This window comes from Mesoplodon bidens (assembly GCF_964165515.1).
Source record: "Mesoplodon bidens genome assembly, chromosome: 1".
NCBI classification, from domain to species: domain Eukaryota; kingdom Metazoa; phylum Chordata; class Mammalia; order Artiodactyla; family Ziphiidae; genus Mesoplodon; species Mesoplodon bidens.
Window position 1 is genome coordinate 16,110,621 of NC_138176.1, and position 26,200 is coordinate 16,136,820.

General features: G+C 34.9%; 1 protein-coding gene across 1 annotated transcript in view; it reads right to left on the bottom strand.

Moving 5' to 3' along the window:
• Positions 1 to 26,200, bottom strand: part of ATRNL1 (attractin like 1) — a 696,121-nt gene that overhangs the window by 643,455 nt on the left and 26,466 nt on the right. Inside the window, exons 2-6 of the mRNA XM_081236563.1 lie at positions 25,722 to 25,805; positions 24,441 to 24,554; positions 16,808 to 16,936; positions 15,237 to 15,445; positions 1,127 to 1,301 (exon numbers count right to left, since the gene is read on the bottom strand). Coding sequence (XP_081092689.1) covers positions 1,127 to 1,301; positions 15,237 to 15,445; positions 16,808 to 16,936; positions 24,441 to 24,554; positions 25,722 to 25,805 — 711 coding nt within the window. The remainder of the gene's footprint in view (positions 1 to 1,126; positions 1,302 to 15,236; positions 15,446 to 16,807; positions 16,937 to 24,440; positions 24,555 to 25,721; positions 25,806 to 26,200) is intronic.

Below are 26,200 nucleotides of genomic sequence, written 5' to 3' on the forward strand. Positions count from 1 at the left end.
AATATTTACCTAAAATTCTTCCTCCCTCTCTCCAGAATTTATTTTATTTCATACTTTAATTCCAGTCTTATTCAATCATAGTTTTAAAGCAATCTCCTCTTATAACACAGAATTTTTTTGATCCCCAAAATTAAAGGGACGAATATTTTCAGAAATTAGAGTTTACAGATAAAATACAGAATGCCCAGTTAAACCTGAATTTCAGATAAACAACAACTTTTTAGTGTAAATATGATCCATGCAATATTTGGGACAAAACCAAAAACTAAAATAAAATTATGAGGCCTATGCATACTAAAAAATTATTCACTATTGATCTAAAATTCAAATTTAACTGTGTGCCCTGTATATTTATCTACTAAATACGGCAACCCTTTTGGGTATACACCATTATGGTACACTGTCCAGGGTCAGTTCCAACTGGTTGATGCCCAAGTTGCATCAGTTATTACACATTATGAATATCACCCCTGAAAACAACATTGATAATCAAATTATTCTTATTTCCTCTTTTATTCTGTTATTGAATAGTTCATAAAATAAAATTATCAACTGAAAAAATCAGATAAAGCTAGCATCCATGCAGTTCTCCTTGTCATCCAATCACGCAAAGGACAATCTCTATTGGGTCAACAGTAAATGCATAGCCAATCTTATAATACTGGCACTGTTCTCCCAACAAAAGCTTGTAAAGTAAATGCAAAGTAAAAGTTTAGGTAAATTAAAATTTGCAGAAAAACTGAAAGTACTTTTATATAAGCAATTATACTTCATTCTGAAAAAATAAAAGGTAGCAGTATTCATAATGCCCAATATAGGCTTGGCCTGGCCTGGGCTTATTTAAAGTTAATATTTTCTTATTCAGAATTTATTAAAAGCACTCCAGAAAGTTAATGAAATATCTATATAGAACAAACCTATATGCCCAATGACAAATAACTTATTGATACACTGAGTTTATATATTCTCAAATCAGTCCTATGTGGAAAACAGATATATTACAAAAATAATCATTCATAAATTTGTATATCAATAACATAAGGCCTTTAGGATAGTCTTATTACCGAAAAATATCCAGCTTAAAAATTAGACTGTGAAAATCTGAAAAAAAAAAAAGAAAACTTACTTCAGGACCATTTGAAAAGAACTGTAGTTAAAAGTATATCCACCAATCACCCACATAAATTTCCCATGTAAAACAGCTTTATGGGAAGCCCGACCTACAGAAGGACTGAAGGGTTTAACATTTGGCAGAATCCAGTAAGACTCAGTGGAAGGAACATTCAAAGAACAATCAGGACCTATTTTAAAAAATCAAACAACACAATGCATTAAACAAAGACCTTAGATTGTAGAAATAGAATACATGGATTAAGAGAATTTAAGAATCCAATGCTCATCGTATTAATAAATATAATGTACATAAATGGTCTGAAATATAACTTACAGGAAAAACTCTAAAAGCAAATGTAATGCTTACAGAGGAAAAAATCATACACTCAAATCAGACTTGGATACGTTCAAATAAATAATACAATCTGAAAGAATTACTTAAATGATATAAATTCCAGACTTACTTCAGTATGCTAATAGGATATTAGAACAGAAAACAATGTACTCAAATCCCAGTTCTGTCTCTTATTAAAAGTGTGACCTTGGGAAAGTCTGCTTACCTTTGCCATCATCAAGCCTTCATCTATAAAACAGAAATAACAATCTATCTCCTAAGGATTATTATAAATATTTAATTTTTTTAAAGACAGTGGAAATTAAAGCATTCATAAATTGTAAACTATTAAAGAAATATAAAAATAAAATTACATTTTGTCTTAGCATCATTCTTATTAAGAACAGCCAAAATTGGCATCAGTAGAGAGGCTTATTATCCTCAAACAGAAAAAATTATTATGCATAATAAAATAAAAACTATTAATGAGTGCAGGATAACGTAAATACTCTAAGTTAAAAACACTGCCTTTTCCTATCCATGTTCATGATGTTACTCATGAGTCTTGGTTCCTCATCTGTAAAATGTAGCAGGCTAGGCTAGATCAGTGTTTCTCAAACTTAAGTTATGGAAGGAATGCTCCTAAAGGAAATGTATTTTCATCAGATTTAAGGGCTCACAGATTATTTTAATTCTAATGAAACTAATATGCTTAAACAAAAACTAGAATAAATTCCTTATGTTTAAAGTTCTTTTATAAATATAAAACCAACATAAACTTATAAATTATATATATAAACAAACATAAAATCATTAAAATTAATTTTTGCTTAAAATGATGGATGGTATTGTTCTGCTCAAAGTAAATCATTGGCCCTAAGTGGAAAATGATACCAATTCCACAGCACCTTTTTTATGCAACTTTAAGATACCTATATTATTTTGACAACATAATTCTCCCAGCACTTTTCTTTCATTTATCTTTTACAAACCTTTTTTATCCATATAATATGCCATAACATCTGTTGACCTTCACTTATCACAAAAGTATCAGTACTCTTCAATATTCTTTTTAGCCTGCAATAAGGATACTACTTGGTCCTAACTAGTCAACACAAATGCTGGCACTGCAATCAAGTGGCATTTTTACACAATTATGAGATCAATCACTTGATGTTAAATTTGCTTATATCAAAAAGTTTTAGATTATCACTGAATCACAAAATTTTAAAGCTTCCAGACTCTAATTTCAGAAATATTAGCCTTTACAGTTTTCATTTTCTCATTTGTTCACTCACCCATGCATTCATTCATTCATCTTCCAAGTCTTTTTCAATGCTTACATTCTATGAGTCTGTATTTTTCATGTACAAAGTTATCTAGGTTATCTAGTTATCTAGGTTATCTCTTTGATAATAATACAATCTTTTAAATCAAATATAGAAAACTTTATAATTTCTGAGTGAAAAGACTGTGAACTATTCCTTGGTAACCAAAGAAATTAAAGGAACACAGTGATTTTTTTTTTTTAAGTTAAACTACAATTCTAAACCACTTAGAACTCATTTAACTCAGGTTGGCAAACAACAGCCCATGAGCAAAATCCAACCCACTACCTGTTTTTGTAATAAAGTTTCTTAAGAACACAGTATGCTCATTCATTAAAGTATTATCTATGGCTACTTCTGCAGTACTCAGCAGAGTTGAGTAGTTGCAACAGATACCATACAATTCCCAAATCCGAAAAAAGTTACTATGTGGCCTTCTACAGAAAAGTTTACCAACCTCTAACTTAACTGAAGAGAAATAAGATCATATGGACATTACACATAAGTGGTATACCTAATTGATCTAAATGCTATATCTTGTTTTCTTAAAAAGAAAAATGTAGATTTATTTTAAATCAGGAATAATAAAGCAAAAAGAGTAAAATGTTAATAATAGGTTAATCTGGGTAAAGGGCATTTGTATATTCTTTGTACTATTTCTTTTTCAATTTTAGGTATTTTAGGTATCTATTCTTTTTTTAAATTTATTTATTTTATTTACTTATTATTTTTGGCTGCATTGGGCCTTCGTTGCTGCGCACAGGTTTTCTCTAGTTGCGGTGAGCGGGGGCTGCTCTTTTTGCAGTGTGCGGGCTTCTCATTGCTGCGGAGCATGGGCTCTAGGCACTCAGGCGTCAATAGTTGTGGCATGCGGGCTCAGTAGCTGTGGCTCGCAGGCTCTAGAGCACAGGGCTCTCTACATGTAATCACAAGCGTCCTTGTAAGAGAGATTTGACTACAGAAGGAGAAATCAATATTACCACTGAAGCAGGATGCTGTGCTCCATGCTTTGGAGATGGAGTAGGGGAAAAGAGCTAATGAATGTAGAGATTGAAACTCTATTACTGGAAAAGTCAAGGATGCAGATTCTTTCTTAGAGCCTCAGAAGGAGTGTGACCCTGCAAACACCTTGATTTGGGCTCAGTGAAACATATTTCAGACTTCTAACTTCCAGAATGGTAAGAGCTTAATAAATGTGTGTTAAGACATCAAGTTTGTGGTAATTTGTTACAGCAATTATAGGAAACTAATGCTAATAACTAAATTTATTTTATTTATTAACTTCAGATAAATACTGTTATTTAATACAAGAAATTGGATTTTAGAGATTTTTAAATTTTTACTCTATAATCTAAAATATCTACTTTTCTATGCAAACCTGCAGTCAAATTCTTCCTCTTTATTACTACCTTATTTTATGTAACTTCTGGCAGTTATTAGAAGGAATGGTCTATAGCCAAACTCTACAGATTGTCTTTATTTTACTCTAAATTAGTAAGTTTATAAATAGAAAGATTTATGAATATGACTTAAACGTGTAAGGAAAATTAGATGTGTTAATTTGTAGTTTTCTGCACTCATAACTAAAATGATTAAAAATGTAAATTTATAAACTGAATACTAATTTAAAACACAAATAACTATAGAGAATACTTTATACACACAAAGGCTTCACCACCAATTAAATATCATTTAAAGCCATCCAAGACTCCCTTTTTATAAGAACACATCCATGAAAAATCTACCACTTCATTATCTGTCCTGTTATGGAACATCTCTGCATAATTCTCCCTGCATAACTTTTATCAATCAATATGGGAATCTCCTCAAGGTAAGCAGATCACAGCTGTCTTGAAAAAGATGTAATAAACTAATTCACATTACAGTGGGTTTTCATAAAGATTTAATATGCTACCTTTTCCATGGGTTAATCCAAAGAGCATAAATGAATTTCTAATGATGTAACTTTCAGCATTAGTGACAGTCTACTGCGAGATAAATTTTTGACACTGTTCTACAATCCAAAGTGGAATTATACTCATCCCTCTTAAATGTATACCTCCATCCTCATAATCTCTCTTGAATTCCAGACTCAAAATGAAACTATCTACATGACATTTCCACTTGGATGTCTCATAATCATCTCAAACTTAACATGTCCAAAACTAAAATCTTGATTTTTTTCCCTCCCAAATCTGCTCCTTCACCAGTGTTTACCATCTCAGTAAACGGCACTTCCATTTACCCAGTTGCTCAGGGCAAAGATCTTGGAGCTATTCTTGAGTTCTCTTTTTTTCCCACATCCATATCCAACAAATCCTGAACTGACATTCATTACGTATGCAGGAATACAGCCTTTCCAACTGTTAAAACATGGAAATGCTTCACTGATTGTTAAGCAGATGCTGCTGCAGGTACCAGGCCTTCCCCTTCCCAGTTCCCCTGACCCCCCTGAGATTATCCAGACTCTCCCAAAAGACAACTAAAGGGGTAATGCCTGGCACAGCATGGCTCATCCAGGATCCTGCCCCAGTCCTAAAGTCAGCTGATGCTGTTTTGACTGGTTGGTGTCTAAGTGTCTGTACCTTACCAATTATAAACATTTTTAAATTCGATCACCTCTACCAGGCTCTAAACACTGATCCTTCCCTTTCCAACTACCATCCTAGTACAAGCCACCATCCAATCTCACCTGGACTACGGCAATAGTCTCCAAACTGGTCTCCTTATTTCCATTCTTGCTCCCTTCCTATCACATTCAACTCTCCACAATGCAACCAGAATGATTAAAAATATAAATTTCCCTACTCAAAATCTCTCAATGATTTCCCATCACACTAAAAATAAAAATCCTTAACATGGCCCACAACTCTTACATGACTGGCTTCAGTATTCACTTACTGCATGAATGAATGAATGAATGAATGAATGAAAATAACTTTAGAGCCATAAAAGATTAAGAGCAAGAGCTATGAAGTCAAACCTCGCTTTCCAACTTATTAACTATGAAACCTTGGACGAATTAACTTCTCTAAACTTCAGTTTAATCATAGAGATTATATGTAGAAGAACATAGGATTCTGTGAAAATAAAATAAGATTGAATGAGATTGTACTTAATATTAAATACTATAATGAAACCTTCATAATAGTAACATTATTACTATTATGAAGTCCATCCTCTCATTTTAATATACAAGGAAACTAAGTATAATTAAGTCGACAGGCGAAATATGTCAATGAAGCCTAGCATTATTAGGTATACTAAATATACATGCCAAAAGAAAACAGTAAAATTAGAACTAAAAATTTCTATAATCAGAGATAAATACAATTGAGAAATAATTGCAAAGGACAAAACCTAGAATAAAGAAAGTACTACAAAGTTTTGAAAGTTTCTCCAAAGCAATTCCAGAACTACTGAATTATAGTCTTTATTCTTTCCCAAAGTAGTCTATTTTGCACTGGAAAAGTTTTTCTAAGGGACTCTATCTCTGTTTTGATACTGGAAATCAGTACAAAAATTTTATTTGCTTTATACAAATTAATTTTATAAAATAACTTTTCTTCCATAAAGAAGGATAAAAGTTTAAAGTCTTCAAGTGAGTTTAACAGCAATTCCCTGAATAGTACCTCTAGTGTAGTATATCAGCTAGATTTCTCTGGTTGTAAGCCACAGAAACTACTTTTGGCTAGGTTAAGGAATAATGGGTATTTGTTGAAAAAACATGGGGAAATTCAAAGAATTTTTAAAAAGAGGCTGAAAAACCAAGCTTAAAATAGACAGGTATCTGGATTTATCATCCCATCAAGACTACTCTCAATGAGTGAAAGGCAATTTCCCACAAAGAAACTGGATTGCTAATAGGAAAGGAAAAGAATGCTGAGAAGGAAGGTTTGAAGAGAGGTACATGTAACTTACTGTAATCACTCCAGAAATAGTCTTATGATCATATTGAATCTGAAGTTCTCCACAATAAAAGGCAAAATGAGATAACATCATTGCAAGAGTCCTATCTTCTAACATCATCAGAAAATTTTGATTTTGTTTCAGTTTCCAAAGTATTCTAAACATTTTCTAGGCTCCTAAAACCAATCTCCAAAGGACAGTTATCAATTTTAGTGTATTTTAAATGTCCACGACTGTTCTGACAATATCCTAATTTTACAGAACAATGAATTTGTGAGTGGTAATCACTACACCAGATCTGTTCCAAGAATACTTGGTTCTCACAGTTTAGGTCAATGATGTGATTACCGTATAGAAAGGAACTGCCCTTCTATTAGCAAAGATCAGTGCTTTCCAATTACTACTTTTGAGTTGTGAAAGGCTTGAAAACAAAGCTTTATAGACTGGTTCTGATTAGTTAGAAATGACAAATACAGAGATAGCTGGGATTGAAAGCAGGATTTGTTTATCCCACCTAAGTCAGAGGCAATAAAGTAAGTGGTTGTAAATATTTCAACATTAGGTAACCTTCCACAAGGAAGGAACCTATGTCTAGCACAGAATATTCTGTGAATTTTGTTGTAACCCACAGCCCTTTGTTCTCTTCTCTCTCTCTACACTCCCTTCCCTCATGATCTCATCTGATCTCATGGCTTTAAGTATCATCAACCATTTCCAATTTAACATTTTTAAGCCAATCAGCCCCAAACAGTACAGACCTCTCTCCACTAAACTCCAACTGCCTTTTCAACATCTCCTCGTAGATGTCTAAAAGACATCTCAAACGTAACATACCAAATTCAAACTGATCTTCCTCCTAAAATCTTCCTCATGTCAACTGATGACAACTCTATCTTACTCTAAGGTCAAAACAATCTTCAAGTCATCCTTGACTTTTTTCTTTCTCCCATCCCCCATATCCAATGCATCAATAAATCCTATTAACCCTGTTTTAAAATCACATTCAGTATTAAGCAATTCTTACCTTCCTTACTGTCTGCCCACACTACTATCATTTCTCATCTAGATTCTAATTATAGTAGTAGTCTCTTAACTGGTACTCTGCTTTCGTAGTCTATTCTCAATATAGAAGTCAACAGGAACCTTTTAAAACTAAGTCAGATTATATCAATCGTCTGCTCAAAATTCTACAATGGCTCCCCATTTAACTTAGGGTAAAAGTCAAAATCCTTCCAATGGCCTACAACACTAAGGCTTAGCTCAGCTAGCTCCATTCCTCACAAACCTCCATCACTCCAGCACCTTACCTCCATATCCCCGATCATCTCCTTGCTCTGAAACTTCTCTGAGCTCACATCCAACAACCTGCCCCAGTCATTCAGTTCCAGGCACACTGGCCTTTTGCTGGTCCTCACATACACCAGGCATGTTCCTGCCTTAGGGCCTTTGCCACTGGCTACTCCCTCTGCCTGAAATGCCCTTCTCCTAAATATCTATAGAGCTAACTCCCTCACCTGCTTCAAGTCTTTACTCAAATGTCACCTTCTCAATAGGCCTAACCTGATCATTTTATTTAAAATTATAACTCCCGGGGCTTCCCTGGTGGCGCAGTAGTTGAGAGTCCGCCTGCCGATGCAGGGGACACGGGTTCATGCCCCCGTCTGGGAAGATCCCACATGCCGCGGAGCGGCTGGGTCCGTGAGCCATGGCCGCTGAGCCTGCGCGTCTGGAGCCTGTGCTCCGCAACGGGAGAGGCCACAACAGTGAGAGGCCCGCGTACCGCAAAAAAAATAATAATAAAAAATAAATAAATAAATAAATAAATAAAATTATAACTCCCATCCCTAGATCTATCTATCCCTCCTTCTCAGCTCCACCTTATTTTTCCATTACTTATCCCTTTCTAAAATATTATATGTATAATATATGTTATGTTGATTATCTATGGTCTGTCTCTCTTAGCTCGAATGTAAGATCCACAGGATCTTTACTTTCTTTGTTCTGTGATGTATTCAAAGGTCCTAGAATAGTACCTAGCACTTGGAAGAAGCTCTAAAATTTTTGTTTCATAAAATGAACAAAAATAAATGAATGAATTAGTACATAAAGCTTGTTATATATACATCCTCAATACTATTTTTATTTTTAAACAACTTTTCAAGTAGCTGAGGAATAAAAACTTATTTTATTGGCTCTTGCAAAAAGTTGAATTTGCTGTTTTTGCTGGGTGGGGAAAATGAACAAAAAAAGAAGAATTTAATCTAGCACATTATCTGTTGCTTGTCTCTCCACAAAGTTAAATAGAGAGATCACGTTCATATTATTAAATTTCTAAAGGGAAACGTAAGCTATGCTGTGGATTTCTTTAAAGCAACCTATAGTCTCGTGTACTTATACACACTATCCTAAAGTAACTAATTCTGTCCTAATATGTTATGTGACTAACCCAGAAAAAAAATAATGTATGATAAAATATTCATGGATCTGAGCTAAAAGATTTTATATTTTTCTAAAACAAACAAAATCATCAAGTTTTTACAACTTGAATAATGCCATGGAATCTAAGTGTGTGCTCTGGTAGTCAATACTGCCACCCAATGGCAAATGCTAAAATCTAAAACCAAAGGACTGAAAGAAAATAACTGACCAGATGCTCAAATTCAAATGTCTCCCTCAATATTTAAAATTATGCTTTACATATCAAGTAAATTGCATAAGTTATTGGAGTACTAGTCTTCTAAAACATCTATACCTGAATGTCCACATATCGCTAAACCAGCAACTAATACATTTCTAATTCATTCATTCAACAACAGCAACAACAAAATTTGAGCACCTACTATACAACAGGCACTACAGAAGATGCTGTTGGCATAAAGGTGATCAAAACATAGTCGTTCTTAACTTCATGGAGTTTGTATTCCAGTAGGAAAGATAATAAAGAATCACACAAACATAAATGTGATAAAAGCTATAAATTTAAAAGATAGGGTCCTAAGAAAGCACGTGGGGGGATGTGACCCAGCCTTAGAATGTTAAGGGGTGAGGGTGTTGTAGGGGGAAGTGCAGAAATAAGAAAGGCCTTGAAATATTTAGGGACAAAGAACATTCAAGGAACTGAGATAAATCCAAAGTGTAACTTTCAATAAAGAATCGGAAACACTATAAAAAACTATCAAATTACCTGATTTACATATTAAGATACTGTCTTTTAATCAATCATCTAAAGGCTGAAAACAACCAACTTCAATCCTTACATGAGAACAGTGTCTGAACCGCACTGAAAAGGAACACTAAGTATCTATAAACAATATCCTGGGGCTTCCCTGGTGGCACAGTGGTTGAGAGTCCGCCTGCCGATGCAGGGGACACGGGTTCATGCCCCGGTCCGGGAAGATCCCACATGCTGCGGAGCAGCTGGGCCCGTGAGCCATGGCCGCTGAGCCTGCGCGTCCAGAGCCCGTGCTCCGCAGCGGGAGAGGCCACAACAGTGAGAGGCCCGTGTATTGCAAAAAAAAAAAAAAAAAAAAAAAAAAAAAGAATATCCTGAAGACATGTAAAAGGACTGAACGATAGGATTGAACAGGGCATTCTGGAATAGGAAAGGACCGGGGACAAATTTTAAATGGCTAAGCAACGGTCTTGTATATAAAACCTGGTAACCTGTTTTTCATCTCTATAAAACAGGTGGAAAATGTTTTGTTGTAATAGATTAAGAAAAGAATTGTACCCTGAAGGCTGCTCGTTTATCTTTTCAACCTGTCTACTCCTACCATCTATTCCACATTGCAAAGTTTTTCTGAGTAGGCATGAGAGAGCTATTCAGCCCATTCCTTGTCAATTATGGCAACAATCTACACTTCAAAATACTTTATTTGGATTTTTAAATTTATTTAGAAGATTCCAATCATTTGAACCCCCTTCCTAGTTTGGGAAAATCTCTCACTGTGTGAATTTTGCTCAGAAACAGAATCCTTTCCCACTACACAATTCAGAAAAGTTAAATTCTCTACTTCTATATCTCAAGGCAGCAATTGAGAAAAGTTAAATTCTCTATTTCTATATCTCAAGGCAGCCAAGCAAGGTATGGATAAGACCTAAGTTTAGCCAAGTAGATTTTACTAAGCAGGCCTTCAAATCTTCAAAAGTGATACAAAGATGTGGGGAGAATTTAGAATTTTTTCTACCCAAGCCTGTAGCATACAGTATCCACAGTAAAGACACCAGTGATGGTACCCCAGGGTCCAGTGGCAGTAACAGGAATATCCTGTGGCTTCATCTTTGCTGGGAACCAACCCACCTAGCCTTCTGTTACACCTACCCCTTTCTAACCAAGGTTTTTCCAGCCTTCCCATCTCCTTTGTGAGCTACCCAATATCCTTTTGTATTAGTCAGATTACAGGTTTAGAGAACAAAAAATAAGTTGCTTAAAAAAACTAAAAGTTAATTCCTCTCTCATAAAACATTCCAGAGGCAAATGGGCAAGTGCTATTGCTTACTACAGTTACTGCCATTTACCAGCCATTGGAAAAGATCTCAACGATGCAAAATTCCCACACAGCACTTCCACTCATATCCTACTTACCTAAACTTAGCACAATAACCATACTAGATGCAAGGAAGGCAGGAAAATGTGGTATGTAGCTGAAGACCATGTGCTGAGCTAAAAACTCAGTCAATTCTATCACTAAAAAGAAGGGAAGAATGAATGCTGGGAGATAGTGGTCCCTGAAATACTTTCCAATAACTGCCTTTTCTGCTCAGATAAGCCAGTACTGTTTCTGTTGCTTACAATCAAATCAAAGGCTTATAGTGGTTCCGATTTTTTTAAGTTATGTAAGAGAGAAACCTGGAGCCACTGTGATTAGGGAGTTGACGGGGGTTGGGGGGTGGGAACACACTGTATCTGAGAGTCTGCTTTGAAAATTAATGTTCTACTGTATTATTTACCTATGAACATAAATCCAATTTATTATATCTTGATTTTCATGCCTTTTAAAAATTCCTCAGGACTTCCCTGGTGGTCCAGTAGTTGAGAATTCACGCTTCCACTGGAGGGGGCACAGGTTCAATCCCTGATAGGGGAAGTAGCATCCTGCGTGCCACGTGGTGTGGCCAAAAAAAAAAAAAATCCTCATCTATCCCAATGTTTGGAAGCCATCTTAAAAGAATAAATGCTCTTCAAATCTGTCTTTTTCCCTCTTGTGACTTATTAAGTCTTAAGTTTTATTAAGTGAAAGATGTCACAGAAGCAGATGAATCCACACAGGTCTCTACCCTTTAAGTAATCTATTTGACATGTATATATCATTGTCTTTGAAAACTATACATTATAACAAAATTAAACATTATACAAAATTAAACATTATTAAACAAAATTAAACACTATACAATAAACTTGTATGCTTTTCAAAATGTTGCACTAGCATTTTCCATATTCTTTACTATTTACTATATTCTTTACTATTTCAGGTTGTTACAAGTGCTTTCCACAGAAAAAGGGGGACAGTTGACTTTAATGGTGCCATCTAGTCTTAAAATATACTCCTACTGCCTAAAACAGTAAAAAGGTGAAAGCAGATGGTTAAGGAAGAAAGACTTAGATGAGAAAGCTAAGGGGGAAAAAAGTATAGTAATGGCTAAGCAAAACTCTTAGGAGATGCTACATAGAAAAACTAAATTTGGAAAACAAGGAGATGTGAAGCCTAGGTGGGACAAGCACTAGAGAAATGTGAGGAAGGGATTCAAGACTTAACAAAAATCTAGGCTTTTCCTCTGGATTCTCTTAATAAAATCTCAGTTTCTAAAAAACAACATTTATTTTCTTTTTATATACTAGCACAGAACCAAACAGAGTAAGTAAAATTAACCAACATAAATGGATAAAATATAATGAAGATAGCAACAATCTGTTATTCTTAACCCAAAGAATCCAGTTCCAAATAACACATTACAAAAAAACTGCCAGACTCTGAATCTCATAAAGATTGCCTCCTCAGCTCTCATTTCAAATATCTCCAGATCTTTGATCATTCCTCAGATGCCCTAGAAACAAATCTCTCTCTCCGTTTCCCCTCAATGGTTTCTTCTCCCATTCCATATAGCTAAAATTAAAACCCAGTGATATAGTCAACAATCCCACCTACTTTAAGCTATGCTTCCTTAGATATAGAATCAGGAGTCAGTTTGGAGGCTCAAAGAAACCAATCTGCACATCATCTGTCTTGAAACACGCACAATATCCATTTCACCAAACACTACCCATAAAACATTCTTATCAATTCAGAGATGAATTATTTAGTTACAAAGAATTAATAGTGGTATAAAAATGTATCTGATTTCTATATATTTTATAATAAAGCACTTTAACATTATTCTAATTTTTTAAAATATATGTGTACATGCATATATGTGTATGTGTTAATATATATATATATATAAACTTATTCATATTATCACTTTGCTTTAAAAGTAAACAAACCCAGCATTTGCTTCCCCATTTTCATTTGCTTATAGACATTTAAGAGCCAGGAATTTTTATGATTTCAGGCACTCCTGACAAGAATAATAAAATGTGAAGTGCTGATAAACAAAAGCCAGAGAAACAAAAGATAGTATTTTCAACCAGATACATATTACAAAACCTCCAGAAAATAAAGCATTTAAAGAACTACTAGAAGGAAGTAAAGAGCAAAAAAGGACAGAGCTGTTCATAGAGAATATTATACAAATATATCCCTCTTTTGCTTTCAAGACTGTTAAAATGAGATGGGGACTAATAGCAGATGAAGACCAGTCAGAAAAACACCAAGCATATAAGCTATACTTCTATTTCTCAGGCCTTAATTTAAATATATTCTTGGTGTACTATTCTCTCCATAGAAAAGGACGTTATTTTAGTTTCAAGACTGAAACGGAAAAAAAAAGATACCTCAAGGCACTTTTTAAGGGAAGAAAGGTCATGATTTATTAAAATAGCCACTCAACAAAATATATGCCTTATATGTATAATTAAAAACACTGAGAAGGGCTTCCCTGGTGGCGCAGTGGTTGAGAGTCCGCCTGCCGGTGCAGGGGACACGGATTCGTGCCCCGGTCTGGGAAGAGCCCACATGCCACGGAGCGGCTGGGCCCGTGGGCCATGGCCGCTGAGCCTGCGCGTCCGGAGCCTCTGCCCCGCAGCGGGAGGGGCCGCAGCGGTGGGAGACCCGCGTGCCACAAAAAAAAAAAAACACTGAGAAATTTGTATCTGTCATAATCATAGTACGAAATCAAATTCAATTCAATAAGAAATCACTGGATTTGAGGATATGGGGAGGGGGAAGGGTAAGCTGTGACAAAGCGAAAGAGAGGCATGGACATATATACACTACCAAACGTAAGGTAGATAGCTAGTGGGAAGCAGCCGCATAGCACAGGGAGATCAGCTCGGTGCTTTGTGACCGCCTGGAGGGGTGGGATAGGGAGGGTGGGAGGAAAATTTAAGAAAAGAAAAAAAAAGAAAGAAATCACTGGTATTTCATATGGTTGGAGCAACTAATTTTTTAATGAAATAACATGGGTTTAAAATGGGCATAATTTACAGAAAGCCTAAAATAATTCCTCTAAATAAGTACTCAGCACACTTAGTAACATTTTTTCAAACCTGTCTCAAGAATGTTGAATATGAAACCATTCTCTTTGGTTTTTACTTTTAGACAGCTCTGGTAGGAACTATTGCTACTACTGTTACACTGTTTTATAATAACACATGATCATGTAACTTTCGATTATGTATTTCTTGAGTCAAAGTTCCCCCATCAACAAGATTAATACATTGGCACAAAGTAAGCTCTCAATATGTAAATATAATCTGCACAAAGCAAGTTCTGGGTGGGTAAGTATATAGATAACTAGGACCTATCTCTTCATTAAATTCCACAATGACAAGATTTATGATTTTATACCCAAATACTTAAGTAAGTTAAAACTCTTCAATGCAGTCTAAAATTAATCTTTAATAATATTTATAAAAATTGTTTAGAAATTCTTCCCCAATTCTTCTCATTGCTTTTGCAATAAGCAGCTGTAAAACTTCTAAACTTTTAAAAATACTCTATGTTCTTTTAAAACATAGCCACAAGAGGTCAGTCTTTCCCAAGAAACAAGTTTAATATAGTCCAGTACCTTCCCAGATGAGCATCTATTTTTGCAATATACTATTTATATTACCCATTATAAATCAAATTTGAATGTACCACGTGTTAATTTCAGCCACGTCACCAAATCTTTGGGAACTCAACAAAAAATTAAAGAAGATCATAATGATCACACGTCTACAATTTAAAGAGTTTCATATATAACTTCACTTGATTCTCAAAATAGCACGTAGACAAAATCTTTACTGATTTTATTTGTGAAGAAGCAAGCTATTAAGAAGTTGACTGTTACTGAAATTCTAAAAATAAAACAAATACATGAGATTTGGGTGTGTAAACTACAGCAAAACAAATGAGTGTAGAATTTGTATTAATATATTAGATACATAAATCAATGTTTCAAAAGCCACTTACCTTGCCAACTATCATTGCAGACACACAGCTTTTCACCTGTTAGGTCACAGTAACCATGATCTGGACTGCCGCAATTGGCTTTACAGTAAGGAATGTCACAAGCTTCACCCTTCCAGTATTTATCACACTCACAATATACTCTACTTGGAACAGAGACACTAGTTGTACACTTCCCATGACCAGAGCAATTGTTAGGACAAGAATTGATTCTGTAAAATATAATTTATATATATTCAAATTCAAGACAACTGAAAAAGAACTTTGGCTGATATTTTGTTAACTTTATAGTTTTTATGTTGTGTCTACGTGCCTCATTTAACGCAATTTTACAATGAGACTTCAATTCTTTACTCTGTACCTTTTAAACCCCAAAGCAATTCGGTTACACATATTTGCAATTGGCCTCAGTTCATTCAATGAGTTTACTCTGCTACCAAGACTACATACTCAACATCTGCAGGATCTATACAGTTCCAAGCACACTGTTTTGTAAAGACTTAAGTACTCAACTGCTTTGAATATATATTTCACAGAAAAAAATTAAATTCATGAATACCTGAAACAATATGAGAAGCCAAGATTTAAACTGGTTATATAATACTTAAACAGCATGCTATCACCTATACACTGTTATGGAAGTAAAAGGATATTTACCAAGTTTTATTTTAAAGCTCTCTAACTGATTATATTCTACTATATATTTATTCTCCCTTGTGTAAATTCTTGATATAAATAAATCCTATAATAAACTGCTGATTCAAGGATATTTAGAATATTTTATTCCTCGTGAAAAATTCTCTGGTATCATTCTCTACGTTCCTGAAGAAAACAAACAAAAAAAATGTATCAAGTTCCTCTGTGGCCATTCCTAATAAAAGCAACTGAAAGTATCTCTGGCTAATTCACTTCACCCTTGGACTTCCAGATATAAAAATGTATACAGAGTCTACACAATAGATGCTCAATAAATACTATTTTTTAATTTTAGAGAAGACAGTGGTATATAGCCACTCACCTTATCTCCTAAGCCTCAATTTCCTCATGTGTAAAATGGGAAAAATACCCATTTGACAGAACTGATGAGAAGAGAATTAAAGAATATAATATATATAAAGCATCCAGTACAGTCTTTGGAACACAGAAGGACTATGAAAACTCAGCTCTCATTCACTCTCCAAATTAGGTATAAAATACCTTGGGGCACAGTAGGGCAGATGAGGGCTCCCTGCAATCCTACACATCTGTTATTACCAGTAAAGTTACACTAAGTTTGTATAATATGTTTACTTAATCGTTTTCCAAAAATTTTTAATTTTGTAATTAATTTTTAACCAAACTTAACTTGTTACCATAGTGTCCTGAGACTGAGAAACTATCCTATACAAGCTTGGACAGTATTTTGGGATATTATTAAAATTTTATGTCACTTAGGAAGAGATGCTATATATTTTGGAATTTAACACACTAGCCTGCTCCTGGTATATAAGACATTTATAAAAACAAACAATAAACTCTTTAATGTCAAATTATAAGAATCGTTACAATATGAATTTTTTTGAAAAAATACTTACGAGTAAAAAATGTTGAAGCCAGTTAGATTATATGCAGCATCACTAAAAAAATGTAACAGTGCATAGCCAGACGTTGTAACAACTTCAGGCACAGTTTCATTTCCCCTTATTTCAGGGACTATCAAACCACTGTAAGAGAGCAAAATTGAACACTCTGTATATTAATGTACATATGACAGTTAATCACACAAAATTTACTCAAAATATTCTTGTCAGAATCACTAAGTATCTATGTTAGAATGGGCAACTAGAAGAATAAATCTAAAATGAGTTCCTAGCCATTTCTCACCAATTAGCTCTGCTACTGCTGCCAACAGACTAACATCTACTCTCATGCCACCATACTCCTTTTCCTCTTCTCACCATTTGGACTGCTATGTTCCATCTCTCCCTTTTGTCCTGCCATCCATTCTGTCATAATACTATAAGGTGATCATTAACTTAAGTCATATGTAAACCTTCATTTAAAGCCACCTTGGAGAAGATTTAATATAGTTAAAATGTCCATACTACCCAAAGCAATCTACAGATTCAATGCAATCCTTACCAAAATACCCATGACATTTTTCACAGAACTAGAACAAATAATCCTAACATTTGTATGGAACCACAAAAGACCCTGAATAGCCAAAGCAACCTTGAGAAAAAAGAACAAAGCCAGAGGTATCACCCTCCCTGACTTCAGACTATACTACAAAGCTACAGTAATCAAAACAGTAAGAGTACTAGCACAAAAACAGACACATAGATCAATGGAACAGAACAGAGGGATGAGAAATAAAGCCATGCACTTATGGTCAATTAATCTATGACAAAGGAGGCAAGAATATACAATGGAGAACAGCTAGACTCTTCAACAAATGGTGCTGAGAAAACTGGACAGCTCCATGTAAAACAATGAGATTAGAACATGCCTTCACACCATACACAAAAATAAACTCAAAATGGATTAAAGACCTAAATGTAAGAACACAAACCATACAACTCCTGGAAGAAAACATAGGCAGAACACTCTTTGACATAAGCTGTAGCATTATTTTTTTGGATCTTGTCTCCTCAAGCAAGGGAGACAAAAGCAAAACTAAACAAATTGGACCTAATCAAACTTAAAAGCTTTGGCACAGCAAAGGAAACGATCAACAAAATGAAAAGACAACCTTGCTGTATGGGAGGAGGTATTTGCAAATGATATGTCTGATAAGGGGTTAATGTCCAAAATATATACAGAGCTCATACAACTCAACATCAAAAAACAAAACAAACAAAAAAAAAAAACCTTGTTTAAAAAATGGGCAGAAGGGGCTTCCCTGGTGGCACAGTGGTTGAGAGTCCACCTGCCGATGCAGGGGACACGGGTTCGTGCCCCGGTCCGGGAAGATCCCACATGCCGCAGAGCGGCTGGACCTGTGAGCCATGGCCGCTGAGCCTGCGCGTCCGGAGCCTGTGCTCCACAACGGGACAGGCCACAACAGTGAGAGGCCTGCGTACCGAAAAAAAAAAAAAAAAATGGGCAGAAGACATGAACAGACATTTTTCCAAAGAAAACATACAGATGGCCAACAGGCACGTGAAAAGATGCTCAACATCACTAATTATTAGGGAAATGCAAACCAAAACCACTATAAGACATCAACCTCCACCTGTCAGAATGGCCATCATCAAAAAGACAACATAATGAATGTTGGGGAGGATGTGAAGAAAAGGGAACCCTAGTGCATTCTTGATGGGAATATAAAGTGGTGCAGCCACTATGGAAAACAGTACAGAGGTTTCTCAAAAAATTAAAAACAGAACTACCATATGATCTAGAAATTCTACTCCTGGGTAAATATCCAAAGAAAATGAAAACACTAATTCAAAAAGATATATGCACCCCAATGTTCTTAGCAGCATTATTTACAAAGCCAAGATATGGAAGCAACCTAAGTGTCCACCAAGAAATGAATGGATAAAGAAGATATGGTACCCACACACACACACACACACACACACACACACAAATGGAATATTACTCAGCCATAAAAAGAATGAAATTTTGCCATGTGCAGCAACATGGATGGACTTGGGGGGTATTACGCTTAGTGAGTTAAGTCAGACAGAGAAAGACATATACTATATGTTTTCACTTACGTGTGGAATCTAAAAAGTAAAACCAAAAAATGAATATAACAAAACAGAAACAGAGTCACAGATACAGGGAACAAACTAGTGGTTACCAGTGGGGAGAGGGGTGGCGGAGGGAACAAGATAGGGGAAGAGGATCAAGAGGTACAAAGGACTAGGTATAAGTAAGTAAGATACAAGGATGTAATTATAGCACAGAGAATATAGCCAATATTTCATAATAACTTTAAATGGAGTATAATCTATATAAACATATCAAATCACTATGTTGTACACCTGAAACTACTATAATATTGTAAATCAGCTATACTTCAATTAAATAAATAAAATAAAATAAAACCACCTTGGTACTCTAACAAGTGACCTTATAGCCTTACTTTTCCCCACAAGTTGCAAATTCTCATGAAGCTAGATAGAACATTCCACATCAGCTAAGTGACTACAATGCTACTCTAGTTAAAGTTGTGCATTTCCAATACACTAATCTAAGTATTTTAGGTCATCTTAAAATACACACTTTTTATATTTCTTTAGAATTTTGCATACTTATACAAATTACATTAATATATAATTATTCCAAAAGACAATATTACTCATACACACACAAAAGAAAATGAAGTTTATGGGGAGAAATATAAATGTATAAAAGCAGGAGTTCTAAATTAATAACTGGTACTTCCCCCCCAACCTTTTTTTTTTTTTTTGCAGTACACAGGCCTCTCACTGTTGTGGCCTCTCCCGTTGCGGAGCACAGGCTCCGGACGCACAGGCTCAGCGGCCGTGGCTCACGGGCCCAGCCGCTGAGCGGCATGTGGAATCTTCCCAGACCGGGGCACAAACCCATGTCCCCTGAATCAGCAGGCGGACTCCCAACCACTGCGCCACCAGGGAAGCCCTACTTCTCCCTTTTTTTTTTTTTTGTGGCCTCTCCCGTTGTGGAGCACAGGCTCTGAACGCACAGACTCAGCGGCCCCGGCTCACGAGCCCAGCCGCTCCATGGCATGTGGGATCTTCCCGGACCGGGGCACGAACCCATGTCCCCTGCATTGGCAGGCGGACCCTCAACCACTGCACCACCAGGGAAGCCCCTACTTCTCCCTTTTTAACCCTACTTGCTCATGGGGGAAAATTATTTATCTTCATTTATTTATACATACTATCCTCTCTAAATCTATGAAAGCATAAAATCTGAGAAAGAGAAGAAGCTGCTAACAACAAATTACATTATTCAAAATAGTCAATGCCTTTAGACACTGTTAAACTTATGTTTAGGCACCACCAGGAACTGAATTCCCTCATTCAAATCATATTTGTCAGAACAAAATGAAATATTATAGTCAAATAATTTATTTTGTAAACACATTTCGAAAAGCAAACAAATTAAAAAGTAATCAATGCTTGATGTTGTAATAATTATTATAACATCGACTAGCTTATGTTTGTGAAAGAACAAAAGATTTTAAAAGAAGGCTGTCAACACAATTAAAATTCTGTAACACCAGTTTTAGTTTCACATATATATTCTTCATTGCAGTGAGATTATATCAAATGATTACATTACTAAAAATAATATTACCAGATGTTTATAACACATATGATTAATCCCTCTGAAACAGATGAAAAGAGCAGATTTGTTTGCTTGGTTGTTTGTTTATAAGTGTTTTGAAAACAGTAAATGAAAGAGGACTCACACTTCTCACATAACATACCAATTTGGACCAACCAACCCTCCCACTGAAATCAACTAGAAAAAATGACAGTTAAAAAAAATCAGCCTGAAGGTACTGGGAGAACTAAGAAAAGGGTAAGCCCACGAATTGGAGCTATTTCTCCTTATGGGCATTCACTGATTTCAAAGTTGGAGGTGAGGTCTGAAGGGCTAAGAAACTGGGCTGTTTTACATAGCTAGGAAACCAAAAAGTAGAACACAGGGCCCTCACTTTGACCTGAGACCCCAAAAACTAGATGTAAAAGTGAACTAGTAGAAGACAGGCCCTTCAGGGGACTGAACTTCAGTTTGGGTGTGAATTACCTCAACACCTGAATTAGAATTCAGTTGACTGTGGATTTCTAGTGTCCCCAGGCACTCTTTGGGAATATAATAACTTTCTAGGCCTCAAATTATCACTACCTATGACTTTACAAACATGGTGTCCAGCACATGATCGTCTAGCACACAATAAAAAATAGCAGGTCTGGGATTCCCTGTTGGTGCAGTGGTTGAGAGTCCGCCTGCCCCGGTTCGTGCCCCGGTCCGGGAAGATCCCACATGCCGCTCAGCGGCTGGGCCCGTGAGCCACGGCCGCTGAGCCTGCGCGTCTGGAGCCTGTGCTCCGCAACGGGAGAGGCCACAGCAGTGAGAGGCTCGCGTACCACACACACACAAAAAAAAATAGCAGGTCTCCATTCCAATCCATTCTCCATACTCTAAAAAGTCTTTCCTACAGAATAAAGTCCAATTTCTTTAGTGTGGTAACAAGAAAGCAACACTACAGTGATTACAGCATTATAAAATCAGGCTCATATTCTGACTCTATCACCAACCAGTTAAGCAACTTTGGGCCACTCACAGCATCTCTCTGTGCCTTAATTCTCCATTTACAAAATGGCAATAATAATACCTACCTAAAAGGTTATTGTGAGGATTAAATGACTTGATACATATAAAGAACTCTTGCACACTGCCCCTCACATAGTAAGTATTCAGTAGATGTTCCTGATTACCATTTATTGGGTAATCTGGCACCTACCTATCCCTTCACATTTCCTATGATCAAGTTACTCATAACTACTTACTACTGACGCAAAATATAATGTTCTTCAGTGTGTACACGCCTTTGTACGTATGTTTTTCTCTACCTAGAATGTCCTATCTGACCCCCCGACTTTGTCTATCATTCTACTCATGATGAAACTCACCATGACGAATTCATTACTTCTGAAATCATATAGCACTCTTTTCATAACCTGATTATAACACTTATCGTGCTGTATAAAAAATCTGTTTACATACCACCACCAGTGCCCAACTACTGTGTGGTGATGTAGCCTCCAAATCCTTGGAATTTCCCAAGTGATAGGAATGTCTCTGTTATTCATAGTGGGCTCAGAGTTTATCCTAATGAGGTGACTCAGGATGGGAGCTGGCCACACCAGAAAAACCAACCATGTGATTGGCTGGGGCTTTAAGCCACAAGAAATCAATCTGACTTCCAGAGTCAGAATGGGGCTAAAGATTGCATTCAACCTTATGGCCAATGATTAGATCAATAATACCTACAAAAGGAAACCCCCCAAAAACTCTGTACACCTGTAAAAGGTGAGCATCCCAAGTGGCAATACACACTGATATGTTGGGGGGGTAACATATGTCCTGAGGACACAGCTTTGAGATGCTCCCAGATCTCACCCTATGTGTCTCTTCATTTGACTGGTCCTGATTTTTATCCTTTATAATAAAACTATAATCATAAGTATAGTGCTTTCCTGAGTTCTGTGAGTTATTCTAGCAAATTATTGAACCTGAGGGGCCACAGGCACCTCTAAATTTGTAGCCAGTGGGTCAGAAGTGCAGGTGGCCTGGAGACCCCTGAACTTGCAGCTGTTATCTGAAGTGAGGGCAGTTTTGTGAAGGACTGTGCACTTAACCTATAAAGTTGGGTGCAACTTCAGGTAGCTGGTGTCTGCAATGGCCTGTATCTTACTCCTTACTGCATCCTCCAGGCTTATGACAGTCTCTTGAATTGAGGAGGTTATCAAACGTTTGTTGAATAATAAATTCTTATACAGCTGGAATAATTCAAACATTTAGATTCTGAATTCTTAGTAAAATGAAGTACAAACAGTATAGGCTTTTGAGTCCGGAGACTGTCAAGTCCTAATCCTGGCTCTACCATCTATTAGAAGTAAAACTTTATTTCTCTGAGTCTCAATTTTCTCAACAATAAATGAGGGATTATAGTACTTCTTCCATAATATCCTAACAAGGACTGATGACATTTAAACTGCCTAGTACAGTGTTTACAATCAAGTGGATATTCAATAAACATGAGTTTTCCATCTCTCTCAGAATAGTTAACAGGAATACTTGCTGATGAAAAGTCACTGGTTCCACCTTCACAGTCATATACTAAATCCCATCCTGCTAATTATCTTGCAAAAGCTTCCTTTAGTATCAAGAAATGGCTGGTAAGAGTGTTAATGAATCACTGTTAATTAATGCAGTCATCACAACTACTAGAAAAACAAATGAAAAGGCACACATCTAAATGATGGTCAGTCAATAATGTCATAAAAATAGAGGAATGATAACGGTTATATCTAAATTGCTAAAAATAAGTGTTTGAACCTAGTATCTTATCTAATTGTTGCAATAACTTATCTTACAATGTAATTATTCACAAGGCTCTGTTCCATTTTCTATCTATTGGTGTTAGATGAAGGGTTACTCCAGAATGCCCTTTCTATAATTTTCAAACAACTCAAAAATTAAGTTCTACAAGTATCTTGAGCAATAGCAATATCACAGAATAAGCATCTAAGTTCTCAAGGAGTCATTTTCAAACAGTCATTCGGAAATACAGCCCTTACGTGTTTGTCCAAAAAAATAATAGTTTACATTCCTGTTAAAACAGTTTACAACATAAATAGTAAAAAGAAAAATAAAATCAAAAATGTTGAAGGGAAGAATAAGCTTTTACCCATATTTAAATTTTTAACAATGACAGGACATATAAGAGATACTGTGTAAGTAACAAAAGTAAGGAATAATGTAATGAATAACTCTGGTCAACAATCATGTTAGTTAAATTGTACACTAAATCTACACTATATGCTCAAAAATTTTTCTATCTAATATATTCTCTCCTGTTCATAAAACATTTCATAATAATTTGTACATACATAATAAAGAGTTTTAAACTGATACTGAAAATGCTGTGATTTTAAAATTTTTAAATTAAATCTTACTACCTGACTAACAATAAAATATTTGGAAACAACCAAAATTCCCCAACTGTGAGAACTGATAGAAACACCTTCTTTATTAAACCACTACATAAAGCATAACTTAACCTTTTTTTACAGAATTTTAAATTTTATAATTTCTCTAAAATAAAAAGATAACTATAAAATATATATCTATTAATTCCTTTGTCAGCAAGAACTCACATTAATCTATCCAAATACAGATAGTTCTGAAAACAGATTCAATTCACTTTAAAAGAATGAACTATGTACAGCAAGAATAAGGGATATTTATTAATAAATCTACATTTCTGAAACAGTAACTACTTATCTCTGTTACATCAATGTTTACATTATTATATATACCCCTAAGTTGACAGCCACAGTATCATCATAGTCTTACACCATCTTTGAAGTTTAGCCATCAACGCCTATGCTAAATTTATTTTTGCAGTAAAGATGAGTATATATTTAAAATTAATAAATTATACGGTTACTTTTCTACAACTGACTATAAATTCATCAATTAAACGTAACTACTCACCTAAGTACAGCTATTAAAGGTGCATATATTGAATCTCCATCATAAACATACATATGATCCCAGCTACATTCTGTAGCAAAATGATTGAATCTTAACCTTAACACTGCATTTGGACTGAAAAAAAATTAAAATATTTTAAAATTAATATGTAATATGTAAAGCACGGTCTAAAGAAATCTTAGAGTATTTTATTAAAAACCTATTTACAGATAATTTAGCTATAAATCCATACATCATCAGTATAAAAGATTGATAACGAGTCATATGTAATTTGTAAAAATGATATACAACTCTAAAATCTATTAACCAGCCATATGTATCATCCTTTTCTAAAAATTTAGTCAAGAGGAAATGTTCTATGTCTTATAAAAATTTAGTCAACAGGAAATGTTCTATGTCTTGACTAAGGTGGAGGTACATAAATTGTATACATTACTGAAACCTTATTGAACTGTACACTTAATATGGGTGTATTTCATTGTATGAAAATTGTACTTGAATAAAGTTAATTTTTAAATTCAACACTCAAGACTGTTCTTATTTCTATGAACTCTTAACTAGAGGTACTAATAAGGTCTTCAAATTTTAATCAAAAGGTCTCAATACGATATACTGTTATTTGTTAACAAATAAATGAGACCACAGGTACACAGGGAATTAATAACCTTGAGGTTTTAAAAAACCTTTAAAGTAACAAAAAGAAAAACCCAGTTTTCCAAATACACTCTTTAAAATCATAAAATAGTTCAAAAACAACTCATATGATTTATGATCCATTCATAATATGTTTAAATAGATAAATTCAGTCTCAAGCCCTAATTACTGAAAAATGCCTTTAAAAGGACAATTAACTCTCTCTTTTACAAAATGTTCTTTTTTTAAAACCCTTAGAACTAAAATGCTGAATAGTATGAACCAATGGCATAATTCAGCATGGAATATTTTTATACTTTCTATGCAGGCTTCAAATTCCATAACAAGCAATTTAAAAAAAACCAAAAATGCATACTTGACTTAATGCCATCGTAACATAACTTAAAAATAAATATATGTAAAAATCAAACTATTATCACAAGTAAAAGGGTATTATAATTTACATTAAACATTATATCTAAAATTTATCAATCTCATTTTAAAACATCATGAATAATATTTTCCAATAATAAGCAACAGAATAAACTATATAGCTATGAAGTTGTTATATTTTAATGCTTTAACACTGATATAATCACCTTCTTTATCATTTCAGAATAAATAATTTAATGCAAATTGTATACTTACTAGCCTTCAATTAGCCATGTACATTTAGTTTTATACTTATAGTTAATTGGACCATCTGTTAAATATCCAGAAGGTTCTGTTAACCTAGAAAACAAAATCATGAAAATGATTACCTTAATGTAACTTTAAGACACACAGTAGCATAAAAAATTTAAAAAGACACTAAACCAAACTTCCAAAGAGGAGAATTTATTTACGACTTAAGAAAATTTTCAGATTGCCATATATCATCTCTCTAAATCTCAAAGAAAACTTATTTTGAATTTCTTTAAATTTTTATGTATTATGATTGTTTCTTTTAACAAAGTGGAAAAACACATTGAAAGACAATTTATACAGATGGGTTCAATGCTGATGCAAAACAGACTGTTAAACTTACTCTGCACAAAAATTAGATGGATGCAAAAGAAAGAAGATCAAATGCACTTTGAAAGATGCAGATCTATGGAATAGAGAAATAGTATATGTACCTAGCACTT